This window comes from Lutjanus erythropterus, chromosome 20 (genome assembly GCF_056507025.1).
Source record: "Lutjanus erythropterus isolate fLutEry1 chromosome 20, fLutEry1.hap2, whole genome shotgun sequence".
Classification (NCBI taxonomy): Eukaryota; Metazoa; Chordata; class Actinopteri; order Lutjaniformes; family Lutjanidae; genus Lutjanus; species Lutjanus erythropterus.
In genome coordinates, this window is record NC_139336.1 from 8,393,940 (window position 1) to 8,417,352 (window position 23,413).

The 23,413-nt window shown below is 39.7% G+C and overlaps 1 protein-coding gene across 1 annotated transcript; it reads left to right on the forward strand.

Moving 5' to 3' along the window:
• The first annotated feature begins 1,200 nt into the window (after positions 1-1,200).
• On the forward strand, positions 1,201-22,930 carry akna (AT-hook transcription factor). Its single transcript, XM_084745887.1, has 22 exons — positions 1,201-1,842; positions 3,248-4,028; positions 4,114-4,417; positions 6,279-6,353; positions 9,608-9,764; positions 10,038-10,138; positions 10,256-10,315; positions 10,407-10,525; positions 10,612-10,783; positions 12,069-12,247; positions 12,414-12,578; positions 12,795-13,029; positions 14,135-14,241; positions 14,395-14,648; positions 14,816-14,969; positions 15,530-15,682; positions 15,828-15,946; positions 17,099-17,224; positions 17,679-17,795; positions 17,939-18,034; positions 18,316-18,448; positions 22,608-22,930. The coding sequence occupies exons 1-22, from the start codon at positions 1,452-1,454 to the stop codon at positions 22,858-22,860; spliced, it is 4,251 nt and encodes a 1,416-aa protein (XP_084602013.1). The 5' UTR covers positions 1,201-1,451; the 3' UTR covers positions 22,861-22,930.
• Positions 22,931-23,413: the final 483 nt, after the last annotated feature.

Genomic DNA, 23,413 nt, shown 5'->3' on the forward strand with positions numbered 1-23,413 from the left:
ATGACAGCAGTGATAGAAATAAAAAAATAACACAACCAAAAGGTTTTAATGAATCAGTAACCCAATGTTTTTTTGTTTTGTTTTTTTTTAAAAAAACATCTAGCTGGCAGCTTGTTTGTGCTTTTCCACAGCATTCTGTCATTTATAATAGATCCTTGAACAGCACAAGTAAAACAGTTCCCAGTATACAGTGTCAAGTTTAAACAATGAAAGTGGTTTGTGTTGAATTTAGAGCATTGTATCAGGGTATGACCACTCAACCACTCAGCAGTTTTGTCTTGACAAAACGTTATATTAATTTGTGTACATTATAAATACTCAGATGCACAAACCTGTGCTCTGACGAATACTTTTCTATAAATGAAATGGAAGCGTAATGTTTGAAGGGTACAGCTGACATAAATGGTTCTAAATGTAAGTCACTTGTGTGTTTCATAGGCCAGACTTCAACCTGTCATGAAAAATAAAAGGACTAACGTGATTTTCTGTAAATTATTTTTAGTTTTTATGACTGCAAGATGAGTAAGTGGATATTTTGTGCTTTGATGGCTATGCATGGAATTGACTTTTTGTTTGAAATGATTGTCTTTTCTTGTAATAGCATTTAATCCTATTTATTGTCCCCTTAGGACTTCATTCAGCACTAGCTCCTCCTGTTGGAGGATGATGCACACAATATTTATGAGAAATGCAGTGGGACACATAGTTAAGAACTCATGTATTGAGTGTAGATGTTTGTTTGCAGAGAAGAACAGCTGTGTGTCATCAAACAGACAGACAGATGACTTCCTTGACCCTTAAATCACTCCATTAGTTTATGAGCAGCATAGTTTTTACTGCTGGGCTCCTGTCATTTCTGACTTTCAAATAGAAGTAGTGCCAGAGATTGTGATTGTCATAAATGTGCAAATTCTGCAGTATTTTTTCTCTCTTCTGTAGGACTGAGGCTACCAATAGGTTTCTTGATTGCTATAAATCATTTGGTCCATGAGCAGTCAACATAGTATTACAATATAAATAATACAATAATAAATACAATAATCTGGCAGCCTGTTGTATGATGATACATTTCCTAATGCATTATGAGTATTTTCTTTTTGTTTTTTTTCATGTGTAATTAATTTCCTTTGTTGACCACTGTCTGAAAGTTGGATGTTTTTATAGACACTAAACAGCTGATACTATTTTGTTTTTCAGAAACTGCATATAAAGAGATTGCCTCTTCCTCAAGGACTGATGAGCCCTCCGTAGCTGTACCTCTGGACTGTTAGCAGCAGCTTACTGACATGACCTGCAATCTGTAAGCATCTGTAGCCATGGCTTTGAAAGTGGACCTCACTACAGAGCCAGATCAACTAGAAAAGATGCAGACGGTCCCTGTGCCTGGCTGAGACAGCAACTGAGGTCAGAGCAGAGGCCTGTAGTAGGCAAAAATTGACTTAAAAAGGTGAATGGAGGCAAGAAAGAGCACCACAGCAGGGATCGTTTTCTGGACCCCTGCCCCAGTCCGCACCTCATCCACCAGCTCTGTCGTATCTGAGGATGTGTGGGACGATGAGGATGAAGAACAGGCAGAGAAAGACGATGACTTTGTCAGCCAGATGGATGAGAATGGCATCATTGGACTGTCTGAAGCACTGGAGGGTGTGGAGTTTGGGGAAACTTGTGGTGATGCAAATCCAGGATGTAGTCTAAACTTGCACCCCGGACCGCTCACCCTAGAGGAGGCAGACATTAGTGATCATGAGAGGGACACAACACCTGAGGAGCGGAATTACAACTTGACTGAACATCTGTCCCACAATGAATCACCAGGACAGGATGTACAAATGCCGTCACCATGTAAGTCTTTGATTATCTATTATTTAATTTCTTTAATCTTGACTGAAGTAGCCCATTTCTCAGCAAATTTTAATGTTCTAGTATGTGTACAAATCCAAATGCAAACCAGGACAGTTTAAATATATTTTCTCTACAGGTCCAGCTTGCCATCAGTTCTAATAACATTTTCTGAATGAATTATTCATGACTATAAAATACCAAAAAATAGTGCAAAAATGACCACTAGAATTTCCTTAAGCCCAAAGTGATGTCATCACATTGTCCTCCCTCACTGAAAAAGCCAAAATCTATAAATATGAAAATATTCATTTCAGTTGAATGCTAGATGCAAGACATCCTCTGCATCACTGAAATTCTCAGTGTATGTGCTGGCTGTTTCCCAGTCACACGTGTATGTTGCACTCTGGACCATGATGATTCCAGACTAGTTGCAATGTCATGAATTCTGCTAGTACACGAGAAAATTAAGGGTATTGGTGTAACCATTTCATATTAAAATGTCTAAAAACAACACATATTTAGTTGAGTTGTTAACTAACAGTATCCCAGATGTTTCCATCAATGTTCAAACTTGAAGAAATCTTTGGTTCTGTTCAAGGTAACAGTGCATTTCATTTGGTTGTCTGTAAATGGCGTCCCATCTCCTTTATCCCCTCTAGTTGCTGTAACTTCTGGGGGAAACATGAGATGATATATCAGAGTGAGGAAGGAAGTTAGCAACCTATGTAGTCAGCCACTCTGTTCCTTACTATTATTTGTATTTCTCACTTTTGATGGAGCGCAATTATTTATTGCTGTTGCTGCTAGTTCTGTTCAACAATGAAAACAACCATTCCCATGATCCCATGCTATTCATGACATCGTTAAACACCTTTTGTTAATGTTTTGATTAAGAGACCCCACAGTGGCAGAAGTTACATACTGTTTGTTTAGGGCTAGCACAGCAAAACTTTACTTCTTCAGCAGATGAATATAAAGACATCCTTCTCAGGACGAACTCTACACAGTGAAACTCAAACATCCAAGTCAGGTAACAATAAGCAAAATAAGCTTGGACAATAGAGCCATACTAGTAAAGACCTTTTAATTTGTGTGTATAACTTGTAAACACACTGGTATAGTCCTCAATTTGTTTTCTATTGTTACACTTTAATATTTTTTGTGTACTGTGTGCTCTAATATTGTACTTTTCTATTTCTATAGTTGTATTCTAATACTTAAGTGCTTTCTAGATTGTACAGCACTTTGGCAAACCTCAGTTGTTTTAAATGTGCTACATAAATAAACTTGACCTTGACCTTGACCTTAAAAGCTAGACGAGGTGACTGCTTTGTTGTGTGAGATGATTTTGCCGGCACCATGTTCTCTTTCTTCCCATTTCCCCATCTCTCTGTGTCTTTGGCAGATGATGACTTCATTGGCAGCTTAACAGCATCAGCAGTGGATGTGGAGGTGAGGCAGGGAATAGGATGCCTCCCTGAGACGGACAAATACTTGGACATGACAGAGGAGGAGAAAGATGGAAAGAAAGTGGGGAAGAGGAGTGACAGGAAGAGAAAGACATCAAGAGAGCTTAGAACTCCGAATGGCATGACTGAGAGCTATATTTCCAAAGGAGATACTGAGAAGATGAACTCTACACCATCTTGTAGTGCTCACCTGTTAGCCAAGGAACCTGCTGCAGTTTCCAATCATCACTGCCAAAAATCCCAGCCTTCTTCACCTGCCCCCACTTTCCCCCACCTCCTCCACTTCACCGATGAGGAAATGGCTGCTGCTCCGGGGATTGAGGCTGAAACATTTCCAGAGATGAGCTTCATAGAGAGTCTTTCAGAATCACACAAGAGCCACATAAGCTTCAATTCCAGTCCTCGTCCTGAGATAAAGCCCAGGGCTTCTCTTCAGCCAGCAGCCATGTTTTCTGAAAAGGTTATGTCAAATCATTACAGCAGAGTAAGTAGTGGGGCTTTAAAGGGATCAGATAAGTCAGATAAGCAACATAAACAGCCCACTCCCTTACCAAGGACGATGAGGCAGTGCCCTCCTGAAGAAACTATGTATTCAGCTTGCTCCCTCAAAAAAGTCAAAGCGGACCCCTTAAAATGCAAACATGAGACCGCAAGTCCTAACAGGGAGCAAAGGACACCCAGAGCTGACAGTAATGCTGCTCAAGTGGATGAATCCAGGTGAGCCACATCTACATTATTTTTACCACGTCTCTTATTGTGGCTTTTTCATGCATCCTAACCATGAATTCTGTTGTATTTTCAGAAAAGGGCCTCTGAGTTACAGCAAACCAGACTTCTCCAAGGTGGAGCCCAGGGTCCGTATCCCCAAAGATGGTTACAAGCCCCCAAAGAGCAGACGGTCTTTTAAGAGGGATTCCTTGTCTCCTGAGCCCCCCTTAGTGTTTAAATCCCCTGCTGACATTGTGAAAGAAGTCCTGCTGAACATCACTGATGGATCTCCTGCCCCATCAGACTCTCACAGTCCACCAGCCAATGCCCCTGACTTCACTGTGCCTCAGGAGTTCAGATGCCCCCGACATGCCACCACACTGCTTGAACAGCTACAGGTAGAGACTGAGAATGCATCTACACTAGCGATTTTTCCAAATGGTCTAAAGGCTGGAAGACAGACAGAAAGTACTAGTGTTGATGTATGTTGTTTCCATGTGTAAACTGCATTTTCAAAATAAGTCAGCTTATTGTGGCTGTAGAAGAACACTGGACTTGTCTAATAGGGGACGAATAAGCCCTTAAAGGGACAGTTCACCCCAAAATCAAAAATACATATTTTTCCTCTGGCCTGTAGTGCTCTTCATCCATCTATATTGTTTTGGTGTGAGTTGCCTAGTTTAGGACATATTAGAGCTCTCTGCCTTCTCTCCAATATAATGGAACTGGATGGCACTAGTCCTGTAGTGCTCAAAGTGCCAAAAAAAAAAAAAAAATACAAATAATCCACAGCCCTTGTTGTGAGTAATTTCGTGTAGGAAATAATTTCAGTTTCTTTCTGATGGAAAGAAAGTAGTTCCAGTAGACTTAGACTCACAACAAGATCTATGAATTATTTTGAGTAATTGGGTCATGATCTGGAGAGAGACACTGGTTTTGAATTTTTCAGATATGCTTTCTTTGTGCTTTGGACACCACAAGCTGAATGCCATTTAGTCCTGTTATATTGGAGAGAAGGCAGACATTTCTACAACCGGTATCTCCAAAAGTCTGCAATTCACACAGAAAAAAAAAAAATCTGGATGGATAAACAGCACTACAAGCCAGGGGAAAAATATGTCATTTTGATGTTGGGGTGAACTGTCCCTTTAAAACTCAATGGTTTTCAAAGGTTTAAATTGTCTTGCAGGATGGAGGAAGGACTGCTACCAAGTGACTGCTGCATTGTTTTGCAGTTATACAAACATTTTTCAACCACTAATTGCCAAAAACAATTCATGTATATTTTTTGCATATGCTTAGGTCATAGCTGGCTAAGCAGAGACAGTTCAAGTTAAAATGAAATAGGAATTTGTGCACATCAGGTTTATTATATTTGATAAAGGATTTTTTTAAAGCTGCCATTTTTCTTTGTTTTTTAATGTTGTGATAAATATTGTATTGTGAACTTTTTATTGTTGTATTATTATACCTTGAGTTTTTTTTATGTTGTTACATCCCTAATCCAAATACTAGTTACTGTTGTCTTTACTTTGCTGCTAACCTGAACCAGAACCAGATGAAACTGTTACCTCATGTTTCATTTGCTCCTCTTGAGAGAGATTTCCACTCGTCCATATTTGAAAAGTCACCAGGCTCACAAAACTTAGATAACACTGTCCAATTAGGCACTGTTGATCAAATATTAATCAAGATTCTGTTAATACTTTGTCTATTTCTTGCTTCGCATGTTTTCAGAAACACATTTGGGTGTGCTGTTTAGCTGTAATTTTGTGACCAGACTGCCATTTCTTCCTGCTGGAAAACAGACCAAGCAACAAGCATGTGTCACTCACAACGCTATGTAACAGGTTTCATTGCTCTGCTGCTTGGTTGTAGGGCTATCCTGGGTTATTTCGAACAATACCTGAAAGGTAGTGAGTACTGATACCAAGCCCTGCTGGCAATGCCAGACTAACTCAATGCAGGCTTATTTGCCAAAACTGTTGACACAAATTTAGAATCACACTATTGTCTGATATACAGTTGTTTCCAGTAGCATTAAGAGTTTACTTCATTTGAACTAAAAGGCCCAACCAATGAAATACTGTGCCATGGTGTGAATATATTTTTAGACCAGCTTATCTATCTGACCTTACAATACCTAACTCCTCTATTCTTCCTGTCCTCTCGTCCCTTGCCCCCCCCCCCCCCCCTTTCCCCAACTTTGCCCAACTCTTTTTCTTCTCTTTTCTTTCCTTTCTTCTCCTCTTGCTCCAGGAGGACTATAACACACTGCTGACTAAGTACGCCGAAGCAGAGAACACCATTGATCGTCTGCGTCTGGAAGCCAAGGTAATTAATCTAGAAATCAGGCTGTAATTTATCACTATTTAATGGTCCACAGTAGTGCTTTTAAAAAACAGTAAATATCACTGGCATACAGAGTTATCTTTGGTCCCAATTTTAAGTCACAAGAACATCTAGAAATTATGAAGAAGCTTCAAAATGATGGGCAGTTTATTTTTCTCAAACATTTAAGTTGTTCAGTAAATTTTTGAAACAAATATGGCATATATAAACGTGAAACAGAAATACCAGACCTAATAACAATGATGCTGTCATTAAAAAGACAAACAGCAGTAAGAGCACTATTATTTTAATAAAGAAAAAAAAAGAACTTAATATTATGAGTCATCTAAACCAGAAGTGTTTGAAATGTGAGTTTGATCAGCTATTTGATTCCTAATATTTCTGTGAGAGACATCATACACAGCTACTGTTTTCTGTGTAAACACAGGACTCACAAAAAGAACAGTGAGGGATACCGTGTGGAGAAGTGGAGGCTCGTCTATAGTCTGTACAGTAACATTAGAAAACAAAAGGAACTCAGGGTGTCTCTGTACACCCTGCACAGTACACACACAAAAGTCTAATCAAGGCTAGAATAAAATCCAGGGTTGTACAGAGAGGAACCAAGACAAAGGCTCCTCTAATATAAATCAAGGCCTCAGGCCACATGAAGTGGATGAAAAAAAGCAGTCAATTTTACAGAAGGTCCTCTTGTGACCAAACTCTTTCAGCAGATGACAGTTGACCCTTTATGTTTGCTTATTTTATGTGGGTGGTACTATTTCAGCATTCGGTAACATCCTTCTGGTTTTTTTTATAGGTTTGTAACATTAAGTTCAGACATTTTCCATTGATAGAACAAACAGACTATTGTTGTGTTTTCTTTGTTCCAGGGCTTTTAAATGGCCCATAGACCATTTTTTCACTTTTGGACATCTCTGCTTTGGTATTTTTATGGCCGTATAATTTAACAGGCATTACCCAACAATATTCTGTGCCCTCTATGTGTAGTGTTAAGATACCTTCACCAAGATATATGTCTTTTTAAAGGGTTTGTTAGAGGAAGTTACATTCCACTACTGATAATGGTAAGGATGTACTTGTATATAAAAAAATTCAAGTTGTGCAGTAGAAGCCAAAATAAGATCAACTGGGCAACAATAGAATAAATATATAGAAAGTGCAAAGAAGAATTTACCAAGGCATATTTAAATGGGAAGTTTATAAAAGATAGCTACAGATGATACCTTGTTTATTTCAGTTCTATATTAAAATATTTATTAGCTTGCTGTGATCCAACAGCCCAGACACTGTCAGCACGGCACAAACAGAGGAGCAGTGTGTCAGAACGAATGATTAGAAATCACAGAAAAGTGGGATAACAAAGGAATGAGGGAGGAGGAGACAGAAGTGTTGTGAAGTAGCTCCTTTAAAGCATTATTGGCCCATTTCTGTTGGAGCAGCAGTGCTCCACAATCAGCACCAATTAAAATCAGCTTACTGAGCTCTCCGCCTCTCCTCCATCTCCTTCACCACAACACTGAAGCACCATCTGTCTCCCCCTCCCTCTGCTCACAGAACATCACACAGGCTGGGTGGGAGGAGTGGCTTTACACTGAAATGTAATGTCACATTATTTTTCAATACAGCAGGAGATGTATCATCTTCCTGGACTTGAATCAAGGAATGACATTATTTTATTCTTTACAAGCTACAAAACTGCAATTTTCTTTATCTTTTGAATTAAAATCTTTTTACTCAAACATTTTATTTTCTATAATCAGATACACATCTTAGTAGATTTGGTCTTCAGTCCTTCAGTTTGTTTTTGTGGTTCAGCTTTCATCCATTTTATAATATGTTCTAGTCTGATTTATGATAGTAGTTTCATTCTTCCTATCTTTCTGAATCATGTCTTCAGTGTCTTGATTATCTGTACAATAAATGTGAAACAACCTGAAAGTAATAGTAGTCAATAAAAACCAAAGCAGTAAGCGGCTCACTGGGTAAAATAGAGCTCAGCTTTCATCTATGTTCCACCCTCTGTGTGTGTGTGTGTGTGTGTATGTGTGTGTGTGTGTGTGTGTGTGTGTGTGTGTGTGTGTGTGTGTGTGTATGTGTGTATGTGTGTATGTGTGTGTGTGTGTGTGTGTGTGTGTGAGTGTGTGTGTGTGTGTGTGTTTTAAAGGGACTGTTAAGGTCAGTTTGAGGTCATAATGATTTACTGCTCTGAGGGCTCATCATGGAGGGACGTCCATTCATTCTGGTTTTCATTAATTCTGTATGTGTGTTGACAAGAAGAGGAGGGGAGACCAGCCAGTGTTTCAGTGTATGTTCAACTCCATTATCACACAGTCCAGTTCAACTTCAGTCAGTCATTCCTGCACTGAATTGAACTGTTTGATGTTGTGGCTTCACAATTTGCTGCTTCATAGACACTAAACAGCCAGACAGAAAGGGAAAACATACTGTTTTAGGACACTAGATGGGGATGTGGGCTCTCTGTATGTTTAACAAATCCAACAGAATCTGATCTCTATTTTTTACACATGATCTGATTAGATTATTTAGTAAAACTGTTTGAAGGGGTGTGCATAAAACTGACATGAGACCATCGTAACTATGATATGACACCTGTCATGATCATGAAGGAGTCTTTATGAATGTTTATGACTTGTCACTGAGTGGTATTTTGTTATGTAATTTTTAATTCAATATTGATGCATGTGATATCTTTGTTATGTTAACTCCAAGACAACATAACCTGTCATTAACATCCCATAGTAGGTCTAATTATCAAGGTCAAAGGAAGACCTCAGCAACAGTGGTACAAGTTGTTCATGACATGTATTGGTTAATGTCAAATTGCCATAACAAAGACATCTCATACAATGTCAATTTTGTACTAAAAATGACATAATTGACCAAATGACACTTAATGACAATAGTCAGTCATGGTTATGATGGTGACATGTCAGTCTTACGCACACTTTTTCAGATAAAGTGTTACAAATTAGTTTTTCTGCAGAGTGAGAAAGTTGTTCTGTAGACTAAAATTCAAATGACCTATTCTTGTCACCTGGACCAGATGTGCTGTACTTTTAGCTGGCGTGAATTTAAGTCTTAGTTAAGTACCCAGCTGAATTCACTAGTGATCCAAAATTGTTCAATTCAGTCCAATTTCCAAAAGTCTTGAAATGGGACAGTGGTTGAAGTCACAGATATTTATTGATGATTATTTTTCATCTCTCCACCAGGTGAACCTGTACTCTGACCCTCCAAAACCCGGGTACTTGGTGCAGTCAGGACCAAACCAGGAGGCCTCAAGGGTTATGATGCTGGATTTTCCTCAGGCTCAGAGAGCAGAGACCAACTCAGCCTCTTCTCATCCAAATGGATGCAACACTCCTCAGAGTACATTCATCCTATTCAGTATTTACCACTTAGCTGTCAAATTCATCATTTCATGGATCATATATCATCTAAATCAATGAATTAGCTTTCCTTCAGCTGCCTGAGTCACACTGCTCTCCTGATTTATCGTTCTGTGATTAAGTATTGTCTCTTAAAATTGTTATAAATGTGCACATGCAAACACATCACCTGTCTTTCATCTATCATTCAGCTGATGCTAATGTTGCTTCATGTGACTGTTCTGTCCTTTGTGCCTGTCTGTCAAATGAACAGGAAGTTCATCTGCTTGTCCTTCCACGAGAAGCCCAGGTCCTCAGGTGGGACAGCAGCTGGCCCAGATCCTCTACAACCAGGCTGACAAGTTCCTGCAGCAGGTAAAGCAGCAAATTAAAACTATCAACAGGAATGGAAATCCTCACAGATTTGTAATATGATGTGACTTACCTGTAGGACAGTAATCAGAGATAAAGGTTTTGGTGTTCTTCATACAGCTGCAGGCTTTTGAGGATCTTCTAAAGGGCAAGAAAGTCAAACCCTTTGAACAGGTGAAGGTAAGAACAACAACTGGTGGGTGAAATCTGTAACTGTTGAGAGGATTTACTTCTAATGACCACCTCATATCCATATGACACTATTCTTCAGGGTATCTCCCAGCTTGCTGAGGGGCTCGATTCTTTAGAAAGGGGCTACCTGTTAGCAAGGGATGAGCACAAACTCCTGCTGCAGCGAGGGGCTGAAATCAGCCACTTTGACCCTGAACGGTGAGAATGATGTCCAAGATAAATACGCCATAGATTTTTTTAGATTCTGTACTATTGTTTGTATGATGTTTATCTGTGTGTATCAGGGAGCTGGAAGGGCTGATATTTCAGTGTGGGCTGTGCATGGACGAACTGAAGGAGCGGGTGGAACAGATGCGACAGGAGCAACCCACCTGTGAGGCTCCTCCCTCTCCATCTCCTCACCCCACCCCTTCATCTGTCTCCTCCGAGAGGGGAGAAACTCTGGCTCATCCACAGGTACCATCAAACAGCTGTCTGTGTTCATGCAATCCCTCTTGAACTGTACAGAAAATCTATTTAATCTCTGTCCCAGTGCATGTAGTGTGAAAATCTGTAGGTTGTCTGAACAGAAATATACATATTAAAACAACAACTTTACAGCAGACATAAACATGTTTACAGCCTTGTACAAAAAAGAGTTTTATGACAATTGTACGGGAGATTAATTCATATATAAATTACCTGTTTAAATTATATTAAGGCTTAAAGATATAATAGCATAATTAAGGTGTGCCTGCTTTGGGTGGCAGGCAATTTTATGATTAGCCAGGAGTGAGGTGGAGTCAGGCACTGCCAAGATGGCAACAGCGATAGCTGCTGTAGATATATAGACATAGACGCCGCGTTGACTACTTCAGCCCGTTGTTGTGATATGTCAGTGTTACCAATTTATCAACCAGTTTCAGTGACTTGTTTTTATATTCAAGGGTTCATGATCTATGAGCAGTAAATTTGAAAAAATAAACTTTTATTTTCCATGTGGATCATAAACCCTTGAATGTGACACAAGTTCCTGAAGTTGGTGGAGTGACATAAACCTTATAGTGCATTTTATCCACAACCCTTGAATATAACAACAACTCACTGAAGTCAGTTAAAAAATGTAAATGTTTTAGAGCTTTTTATCCAGAAAAAACACAGCTCTCCATGTCTTTGTTTTCAGGCCAGTCTTGACCAGGCCAGTTCAGCGGCAACGTTGACCTATCTTGGCAGCGCCTGACTCAATCTTATTCCTGACTAAATACAAAAATGTGCAAAAAAGTAGAGCTGATGCAGGCCAAGTGGCTACTAAGAGGCTAGCCACCTGTCACTCAAAGTGGCTGAGCCCTTAATTTTGCATAATTTCATGCCTTAATATAATTTAAACCATTGATAGAGGAGGGAGGGTGCATTGTGTATTTGTTCTACTCCAGTGTTATGGACCTCTTACTTACAAGCTCAGTCTTAAGAAATGAATGCTGAAACCATTAGTTAATCAACAGAAAATTAATCACTAACATTTGTGCAACTGATCATTTCATCAACCATCAAGCAAAAATGCCAAACATATGCTGGTTCCAGGTCCTTGAACGAAAGGAGTTTATGCTGTCCTTTGTTTTGCATCGCAGTAATCTGAATATCTTTTGGTTCTCAGTATCTGAAAACTTTTTTGTTTGTTGAAGATGTCACCTTGAAAATAATTATAATGGACATTTTACACTCTGGCTTTGAAATGGTATGATATAATGTCATCTCCTTCCAGAGCCCACCTGTACCTTTGCTGGTTGATCCAGGAGAGGTAGCAGCGGTGGAAGTGAGTTCAGCCAGTGAGGAGAATGATGAAGAGACGGAGGATGAAGCAACTCTTAATTCTCTCTACCTCGAACCTCTGAATGACAAATACAGACATGTTGAACAAGAGTTTGCTACACTAACAGACCAGTGAGTGATGATGTTTGATTTTTAAATTGCTCATTTTGAAAACAAATGTGAAGAGTGACCATCTGACCATCAGTATCTTTTTTGTGGAGGGAGTTTTATTACTGTTAGGAGATACTGTTTTCCTCACTCACTCAAATTATTTCACACTGAATATTTTTCTGTTTAGCTACCAAAGCTTCAAGGAGCTTCCCAAACTTTTAGACTATAGTCAGAGGGAAGGAGCTCCCCTTCCTTCTTCTGTAAGAACCAATGTGCAATCTGTGGACAAGGAGAAAGAGCGACAGAGTCAAAGAACTGGAAACCTGGAAGTCCAAAAGAGTCTTCCACAGAGGTTAGTCTTCAGAGAAGCAGATTTTATCATCTAAATATAATTTCTTTTATCTTGAATAGTAAAATAATACTGCTACCTCAACCATCTTTCTCATAAGTAACACATTTGACATAAATAAATAAAATCAAAAAACAAACACATACTTACAAAGGTATTTTCAGAGGCTAATTTCAGTTGCTCCTCTGGACTAAATTCTCTGTACTTCTCTCTTGACAGGAAATCAGACCATCATGAATCTCCTCCTGTTCGCGCCAAACAGCGGACCAGCATGTCCACTGCTCCTTCACGCAGGGCCTCCAGCCAGTTCACCACACTCCCCATTGATCCTCCCAGCAGCAGAAGGAAATTAGAGGTGGGAAAGTCCCACAGCAGCAGTCTGAGCAGTCTGGGAGAAATTACATCAGAGAGGAGGAACTCCAAACTCCAAACTGGGAGCAGAGTGCTTTCTCAGGTCAGTTCATTTTGTGAAATAACAGTCTGTCAGTGTTCTATGTTGATATCAGCTACAAATTATCCATAATTAACAGTAGCCTAACATTTGTTCATGTGCAAAGTCCAACACACAACTATTCCTGCATTATAATTTTGCCAGTTTTGAGCTTGATGTGTAAGAAAATTTAAATGAATGCAGTATTCACATAGATTCAGGCAGGCGACAAACCAGATAGCACTTTAGTGGACAAGAGCAGGATGGTAAAATTAGGTGAGACTGGCAGGGAATACTGGTAATGGTAGAAGAGAAAGAGAGTTAAAATATTTGAACTTTTTGCTGTCCTCCTCAAGGACATTTACAAACGAATCTTACATAGGTCCCTCACACAAGAAGAAAATATGGGCATTGGAAATGAATGAACGACCTGAATCAATGTTTTAGAGAGAACTTAACATTAATTTTAAGTGTGCAAGTGTGTTAATACTAAATAATAAAGTGGCGTTTATAGCCACTTAAATTTCTAGATTTAATTCTATAAAATAAAAGACACAAAGTAAATTAAATAATATTAAAACTGTTTGTCTTTTGTGTTTTATTCCATTCTTTGTAAATGATATAACATCATCATAGCAATATATTGTTATGTGTGTTCATTTTCTGGTTGGACTGTCTGGTTTTCCTGTGTTGTCCACAAGGTGTTGTCCATCTGTCTTCTGCCTGAATCCAATGTGAATGCACCATAATACTGTTGACTCTGTATTAGCTTGTGCAAAAATCATCATTAAAATTGCAAAACCCTGTTCCCCCTGATATCTGTTTTTGATTAATTAAGGGGGCAACAGTTGTGTAAACATGTATTATCTCATGATCTGATGAAGCAGTGATGTATTCTTAGCAATCCCTTCTTGGAAGTAGTGTAACAGCTTCTATTTTTTATAACTTAAACTACCAGTGTATTAAAGAAAAGGTGACTGGTGATTAATAAAACCTAATTTTTGCAATAAAACACATGTGTTATTGATACGACAGAGAAAGCTGTCTGTATGAGAAACTATGTGCATCTACATATAGAATGTGTACAGATATATGTTGCGTAATGTTTGTTCTGTGTTGTGTTGAACAGGATGGGATCATCTCTCCAGAGACTGACAGCGGGTTTGTTGGTTCAGAGAGCAGCCGTCTGACTCCTGCAGCAGCTCCAAGTCCTCTCCACCAGAGGGCCTCAGAGAGGTGAGCAAGTCCAACACTGCTTCTGTGGCTCCACACTAATTTACAGCACCATAAATTTTACTCTCTGTGCCAACCCCCACCCCTGTTACAAACAGACACACACTATTTCTGATCAGCTTTTGTATGTTTGAATATTCCTCCACTGTGTGACAGTGTTACGGTGCCTCAGGAGGGGAAGCTTCAGACAGGCGCAGTTTCAGCACCTTCTCCTGCCTCTTCACCGTCACACAGTCCCACGGCTGTGGAGCCCAGCGAAGGCACCCAGCTAACCCCCGACCAGCCAAGGAGAACCAGACAGAGCCAGAGGAGACGCACCTTCTCCTGCTCTCCACAGCGCTGGGTCACTCAGTCAGAAAGAAGCAGGGCTGACAGTGGGACCAGTGAGCTGGGGTTGGAAAGTGACAGCAGTGAGTCTCTTAATTCTGTCCATCAAATTAAATCTTTTTTTAAGTCATTTGAAATATACACATACTTTTTTTAATCTACGAAATGTTACTTTTTTATTAACTAAAATAACTAATTAGATATTTCCGTCATTCTGTATTTAACCTGCTGTCCTCATCTGTCCCTGCAGCTCACACTGGGTCTGAAGACAGACAGATTGACCCGTACACAGATTCTATCAATTCCTCCCTCCGCAGCTCCAGCACAAGCTCCTCCCCCACTGCACAGCATCACCATGGCAATCCTTTCAGAGCACTGAGCTCCAGTCAGGTGGCCAATCGCAAGTGAGTGTGTAGCAGCAGCTGCAGTGCTGATAGTTGAGCAAACAAGGCCTGGTTTATGTCTCCCAGCAAAGACTCAAGAATGGAAATATGTATATTCATCTGACAGATGAAAACAACATTTTCAGATATTTTAAACTGAATTCCATTTGTTAACTCCTTTAAGTTTACCTTGCAGCATCAAGCCACACATCTCATGACAAGCTGAACTGTTCTTACTTTTTCTGTCTTCAACTTCTTAATTCTTTTACAGAGTCGGCTGCTATTGAATGTGGTTGCATATTAGGAGGTATTGTTTCATGCATGGTGTGGTGTAGCATGACTCTTTAAGAGTGTGTGTATTTACATTTGGACTGACTCATGCACAGACACTTGGCAAGTCACCTGGCAATTTGGTCACTTAAATATTTTCACAGTGGGTCACTTTAGTGGTCATATTTACCAGACTTTACTACTGTTTGACCTTGGATATGTGTGGTGAAAACTGAAACATATGAACTAAATGCAGACATGACCTCCAACTGGATTGTTTCATGTGACTTTTTTTGTGTATGTTTTTGTAGTGATGCAATCCAGACGCTGCAGGCCGAGGTGACCAGACTGAAGGAGAGACTAGAAATCTGTCTGAGAAATAAGAAGCCTCCGAGCTCTGTCAGAGCAGCTCCTTCAGCTCAGGAGAGCTACACTCACCCCAACACCTCTACACCACACGTCAGGTTGGTTTTTATCTTCTGGGTGTAACCATACAGTCCAGTGTTCCTACAGCAACACGGAGCAGAGTGACGCTACAGGACCAAGCTAACTAGTTATTCACTTTTTTGCATCAGCTTGTATGTAACTTCATCTTTGTCCATTGCTTAGGTCTAGGGAGCGAAGGAGAGAAAGGAGGACAGTTGATGAGGCTGAGGATTCTACAATGAGACGGACAGCCATGAAGAGATCACCTTCTGCACATAGACAACAACCACAACCTGAAATCTGTAAGTTGATCTGAAGATGCACTTAACTCAGACCTTTGCTTGAAAGGTCTTGCATAATATTTTTTTTTTTTTCATGCACATTTGTATGCATTTTTTTTAAATGGGGCTGTATGAGGTACTAATCCATAATTGGTATACACTACAGTAGATGGCAGTTGCCACACCCCCAGTTTGGAGAGGTAACAGGTGCACTGGTGTGGGAAGCTCAGCTATGTACTGTTGTGGACAAGGTCAACAGCAAAATGTATTTTAGTTGCCTAAAAACATTGTATCAGTTGAAATGTGTGTATTTTCACTGCTTTACCTTGCTGTCAGACAGCCTTTTCTGATTTCAGATCGCTGTTATATAAGCCACATATCACTCTCTCCAAACCCACCAGACTCCATTGGCAAACACAGTAATTCTACCTCACAGAACACACAGATTTGCTGGTCTACAGCTACCTCAATCGATCAGTTACTTTAGTTACTGTTATTGTGTGACTTAAATAAATCAGAACTCACCCTTTAAAATATTGAAATCAGACAGAGACACAAACAAATCAATTGAAGCAGCAGTAGACCAGCAACTCCCGTGTTTTTGTGAGGTAAAATTACTGTTTTTAGGAGTCTGGTTTTTGTTTTTTTTCTTATATATCGTTTTTTTTTGTTTGGAAAAGGCTGTCTGATGGCTGAAGATTAAGTTGTGAAAATATTTTATATGTAGTGTACACTTAAACTGATATTGAGTGGTTTTGCAGTGGACCCTGCCCAATGCAGTTCATTGCTTAGCTTCCATGGTGGTACTCCTCTCTGCTTCTCCAAAATGGGGGCATGTCAACGGCCATTTACTGTAGGTACTACACTGACTATTGATAAGTACCTAGTAAAACACCACCTCAAAAAATCTGAACTATCTCTTTAACAAACATACAGAATGTGGGCCCTTAATTGTAATGTATTGCACACTGCCATACTGAAAAATTGGTTCAAAGATAATAGCACTTAAAATCAACTAAATGTTGTGCGTATAATGATAAAGATACAAAGAATACACTTTGATTTTTATATAGATTGTACATAGACACATAAGCAAGCGCACTCACCCCCGCAAAGCATGTGATTTGTGCAACGTAGCGTGTCATTTAATACGTGTCATGTTTTTATTTTCAGTGACAGCTTCAGAGCCCTCTCCACCCCAGCTTTCACCTCTGGTGTCCAGATGTACTCAAACAGTCACTCCAGCAACAGACGGCAGCTGTTCCCACACAAATACTGTCCACACCAGAACACAAACCAGTAAGACCACCCATCCCAGGACCAACCCAGTGTTTTGTTGATTCAGAACACAAATACATGTGATTGAGCACTAAATCACTGAGACTGTAGTAAGGCAGTTATTTGACAAAGTATAGTTAAATTAATTGTATCTTATTGTAATACAGTGTTTTTTGTTGTGTAAATGCTTGCAAAATTTATTGAAGCTGGGTTAGGCAGGGTATTTTTTCATGTCACCGAGCAAAAGTTACATTAAGTGGTCTGAAAAAAATAAGACTTAGATGTAGCCTGTAACAGGGGACGATCACAGGTCAGTGAGATAGTTGATTGTTGAGGAACGAGACTGAAAAATCAACTATCTTTCTCAAGAATCACCTATCCTAGCACACACTGCACTTAGCTCGATGTAGATGCAAATCTGCCAGGACAAATTGCATCCACCCTGCCAGTGAGTGTGTTTGTGCGTGTTTTGCAGGACAGCGTCCTGGTGTGTCTGTACAAGTGATTGAAACAGCAGATGAACCTGACAACAGAAGTCGTCAAGCTCCTCTTTGTCCTCAGTGTGCGTCTCGTCACAGAGGGCGACCTGAAGGTAATACAATCTGTATTTTGTCTTTCATTCTGTGTTTTTTTTTTTCTTGCTTGACTTCCTTTGCGTTCAGCTACAATTCACTTTTGGTCTTAATACATTGAAACCAGTGTTGCAGTTTTACTCTGTTTGTTTTTTTCTGTCAGTGCCAGTTGGTGGCAACAGAGAGCCGACTCACTCCTCTCGCTGCCGTCACTGTCCTCTCTGTGGATGCCCTGAACCATACAGAAGCACTGAGCCAGGTTAGAGACCATATGATCAAAGCTGTTACTCTGCTTAGGCACACTGTGGTCTGAATGTTCACTGATGCAGTAGAGAGGTGTGAACAGTTGTCTTTGTTCTGTGTGCGGCTGGTGAGGTCATCCATGATTTCCCAAAATCTGTGTTTGTTGTTCAGCGTCAGCAGCACCAGGTTCTGTAGAGTCAACGTGTTCAGCTTGAATCAGTTCAGTCTACAGTAAATGAAATGAGTTTAATTATTTCAAGTGTTAATGGAGCTCCTGACCTGCTCTGTGATTCACAGACTGTCCCAGAGTCTCACACTCGAGCCGCCAACCTGCTGAGTCCCCTGACAGAGCAGCGAGGAGCAGACACTTTGCAGCTGCAGCTCCACCTACAGTGCTGCAGTGCATGCCAGTGTGTCAACCACCACTCCTGTAAGTAACCTGCCTGTTCACCATGCACATGTAGTATGTGTATCGATATATACTAGTACTGTACTTACTTAGTATAGTATAGTCAGGGTAGAATTTATTTTTTCTGCTACTTTATACTTTATAATTTTGGAGGCAAATATTGTATTGTTTTATTGTAACTCAATTAATGAATTATTATGTATTATTATAGATGCATATATGTTGCTATGTCGTTGCTTTTACTCATGATGTGTAAGCAATCAGATTTTTCTGTGGGGGGGACACTGAGCAACCCTTACTATGTACTACCCTCTAATTGTCATAGGCAGAATTATTTCTCATCCAGAAAACTGTAAAAGAAATTTCAGGAAACACGTTAGCATGGCATACATCAAACATTAATTCTTTGTAAAAACATCTGATATGGAAAAACAAAAAATGGATGCTTACTTTTACAAGAGAATGAGTGTCTAGTCAAGACCAAGTGTTGTAGTCAAGAGCAAGACCAAATTATGACCAAGACAAGAGTGTATCAAGGTGGAGAAAGACAAGACTTTAGGGGTTGAGACCAAGTCAAGACCAAAACCAAAACAGTGCTGGAGTCACACACTTCATGACACACTTATGAAACTGATCTGAAAGATCCACACTCCTATTAAAAATGATTATAGTTTATAGTATAAGATTATACTTTACAGGGGCAATGGCAAATCAAATTAATATGTTCACCATGGCAAATTACTACATCATTAACAAAATCTGTCTTCATTCCTTTGCTCTTCCCATTATATCGATCTGGAGGCTGCTGTACCATGATTGACGGGGCTAATAATAGCTCATGTTATATAAAGTATACACTATGGCTGTTGTTTTAAGCATTAGTTAATCATGGTAAATTGGAAGAAATACAAAAAAGAAAGACTACAGATTTTGTTAGCAATATTTATTTTAATTGTACTCACTATGAGGCCTGTAATTATGCCTGTGATTATCTTTACATAATATTTGGAGACCAGTAGCAAATAAACACATGTGCACATCACATGGAAAAATCAGTCAGTATGTTATTCTCTGATGTGTGTTCTTTTATTTGGTAGAGAAATATCTTCATCAAATGTCATACAGCGTAAATATGTTGCGTTTTATTGTGCCTCTCCATGTATCTCCTTATGTTTCAATATAACTGGCAACAAAGTCAGGCACCAAGCAGCACATTAGAGCGTTTGTTTATCATGTAATGACCCTTCCTTCTTTTTCAGTGTCCTTGGGCAGTCAGCATAACAACCAGAGCACATGGAACAAGGTCAGTGTATCTTTTAGTCATTGGATTTTACTTTCAGAAACATGTTTTAGGAAACAAAAAAACAAGTTGCTTCTTTGATTTTCATTTTAAAATACAAGGCATTTTTTCTTTGTCATGGTCAAACAAGGTAGTGTCTAGTTGGTAATCCTAGATTTGTGAAACTCAAGATTTGTACACATTGTACAGACTTACGTTTTATAATGTGACAACACTGTGGTTAAGGGAAAGAAGGGGTTACCATCTAGACATGACCATCAAAAGCAGATGATCAAAATTTAAAAAATGGTTTTCATTTTTGTGTAACAAAACATAAAATCACTAGAAAAGGAGGCCTGTTTTTTTTTTTTCATATTCTGAGTCAGTGGCTAGACTGCTCCCTTGAGTGTAGTGAGATTTCTGCAGATGACAGGCCTTGTTTTGCCACTTCTAAAGCTTTTTTAGCCTGAACTACAGCAATACTGACACATCCAGTCTCAGAATATGAATATTTTTGGTCTTGTGATTGAGTTTTGTGTTATACACAATAGAGAATTAAAATCAAACTTAGCTAATCCATTTGTGAACTTGAAAAAGAATGCCTTGTATTACAAAAGTGAAAATCACCACTTTTCTGTTTCTGAAAGGGAAATCTGATGGCCAAAACATACACTGACTGCAGAGATCTGTTGTGTGTTCACTGCGGCGGTGATGTTGTTACTGCTTTCAATAAAATTTCAGCTGCTTGTGCATTTCCATAACCCCCTGCTTCTATGGTGCTGGAACATCAGGAGGGGACACAGCCCCCTCCCTTTCCCACTGCAGTGGGCTTGATGCTCCAGGAACTGGCACCAGACAGGAGTCGAACCGGGCGCTGCACGGCTACAACCGTTTATGGTCGTGAAAGAACCCACCATGCCACCAAGTCCCCTTCGCATTTAAACAAGCTCTCTGAGCACTTTTAAGTCTTCAGTTTGGGTGTTGGCCCACAAAATTCACTGAGTCTCACAAGGATTGAACCCACAACCTCAGAGATGCAACACAGCCCTCTATCATCCTGACCTACTTGATCAGACAGTTGGAACTTTCTTTCTTAGGGGTTTTGAGTCCTCCTCTGGGTGTTGGATTTCAAAACTCATCACAAAGCTTGAGGAACAAGCCCATGACCCCAAAACTGAACCAGTCTCTTACTCACACACGCTCAACTTTTCAAGCTTTTTAGTCTTCTTTAGCTGTCAAACAAATTTACTGGGTCTCATGAGTATTGAACCCACAACCAAAATCTCATGAGCAGGCCTTTAACTGCCAGAGCTAATTGGTCAGACACCTGAACTTAATCTATTAGAGCTCTCGACTCTTTCCTCTGGGTGTGGGACTTTGTGAAGCACAATCTTGCCTGAAGATCAAACTCTGGACTTAAAGATAAAGACAATGAAATGCTCTTTCTTACAGCGTTCTTTACCATTTCCTTTGCCCTTCAAGAGGCAACCCTAAGGATCAAACCCACGACCTCACAACTCCTGAACAGTTATCTTACTCATTGAGCCATTCAGTCCAACACACTCCAGCTCCCTTTTCAAGCTTTTTAGTCTTTTCTTTATATTTCAACCATCAAAATTCACTTTCTTCACATGAGGATGAAACCCTCAGCTGAAAACTCCTGAGCAGGCCTTTTACAGCTGGAGCTGTTTGGTCAGACACTGAGACTCTATCTCCTACAGCTCTTAACTCTTTCTCCTGGGTGTGAGACTTCAAAAAGCACCTTCATGCCTGAGAATTGAACCCTGGACTTCAAAACTTCACAGCAATCCTTTTACTGACAGAGTCATTCAAACGGAGACAATCAAATGCTTTGTTTTCTCTCTTCTTTCAATATCAGCCTTCGTAAGTCAGTAAGATACAGTGAGGACTGAACCTGTGGCCTTAAACTTTCTGAAGCTGCTTCTAACACACTGAGCTACATAGTCAGCAACAGATTTTCAGGCTTTTCTCTGGGTGCTGGACTTCAACATTCATAGTTTCTGAGGCTCAAACCCTCAACTTCCACAGTGTCCTCTGTGGCTTATTTTGTCAAAGACACTGATTCACTCTCTATGAAATTAGCCTACAAAACAGCTGTTAATGTATGCTGCTATACTTTGATGGTCTTTTTAAATACATGCACATTCTGGTCACAATAATGTTGTCGCTTAACAAGGACAAACAAATTAATCCTTTCACATTTACTCATGTTGACATTGCTGAGAAAACCATTCTAAGGGGAACAGTGACTTGAACCAGTGATCTTCAGCATCACAAGCATCACTTTATTTCATTGAGCCATATCACAGTTGTGTCAGCTTTCACAAATAGGGCATTTTTTACAGTGTTTATAATTCAAATTAAAGTGAAAACATTATAGATATGCACATTCTTCTGCTTGAAACAAGCAAACCTGGGTACCAGTGCAGTAAGTTATTTTCACTTGATACGAGTTCTTAAAATAAGACGGAAAAAGTGCCTCCATATTTTAGTGTAGTTAATTTAATTACAAGCCAAATCATAGTCAATACAAGGTGTTTAAGATTAGCAATCAGACTGAAGTACTGCCTCGACTATTGAATGGATTGTCACGGCCTCGAGACCATGAGTGATTCTGAGTACAGCACTTGCTTTTTGCAGAGTATCACCTGCAGTTGACAAACAAGGTAGAATGGCTAAGATTTGTCAGCTGCCACACACTGCTGGTGGGTAGTGGGTGATTGAGAGGGATTATTTTTGTACAAGTCTAGGCTAGCACATGTCTGTTAATATGCAAGCTAAACGGTTACTATAAAAATAAATATTACAATCTGTTTTTTATTCAAAGTGTCATCTGAACCGTTATGCTAAATTTTGTCATCATCTCTACCCTCTGTTCAGGTTGTACCCATCAACCATCTACATGTCTCCTAGCAACAGCGCTGGCACATCATCAGGGGTCAGAGGTCGCAGGGAGGTGAGGGGGAGGACAAGACGCTCCCTGTCGGTGGACAAGCAGCGCTCTGTGGACGGCTCTCTGGACAGAGCCATCAGAGCAGCTCAGGACATGAAGCACACCTCCGGACACATGGCTCGCTCTCTGGCTGCTGGACTGCACTACCAGGAGCTGCTCACTCAGTCCTGCAGCTACTAGACCTGAACTCACTCCACAGGCTGCGACGTGAACTTAACACCAGCAGTAAGTGCAGGACCAAGTGAATAAAAAAAAAAAAAAATCTAAAATCCCTCTTTTTTTTGTAACTTTTCTTTGGTTCCCATATTTGGTGAAAACAATGTTGCTGAATATGCTTTTTAATATAGAATTGTGTATTTTTATGGCAACATTTAAGTCTCAGGAGGCCAAACATCAATTATTGTGTTTTTCTTTTAGCAGGCATATTATTATTTCAAAAGATGTGCTGGCATATATTGAAATGACAAATGATGTGGTACTGTAGATCAGTTTGATCATATTGATTTTCAAACTATAAGAAATCAGTTTCTTCTTCTTCATTGGACATGGAGTTGAAGGTGTCTTGAAATGGCAGTTGTAGTTAGTTCTTTTGAGTTATTTATTGATCATGTGACTGTGTTTACTGATCATGCAAATGTGTGTGTTTTTTCATCTTTTCTAGTTTGTGCGAATCTGAAAATAAGTTCAGGATTTCAGTGTTATTTTAGTTGTGTATAAGCTGTTTTTCATGCAC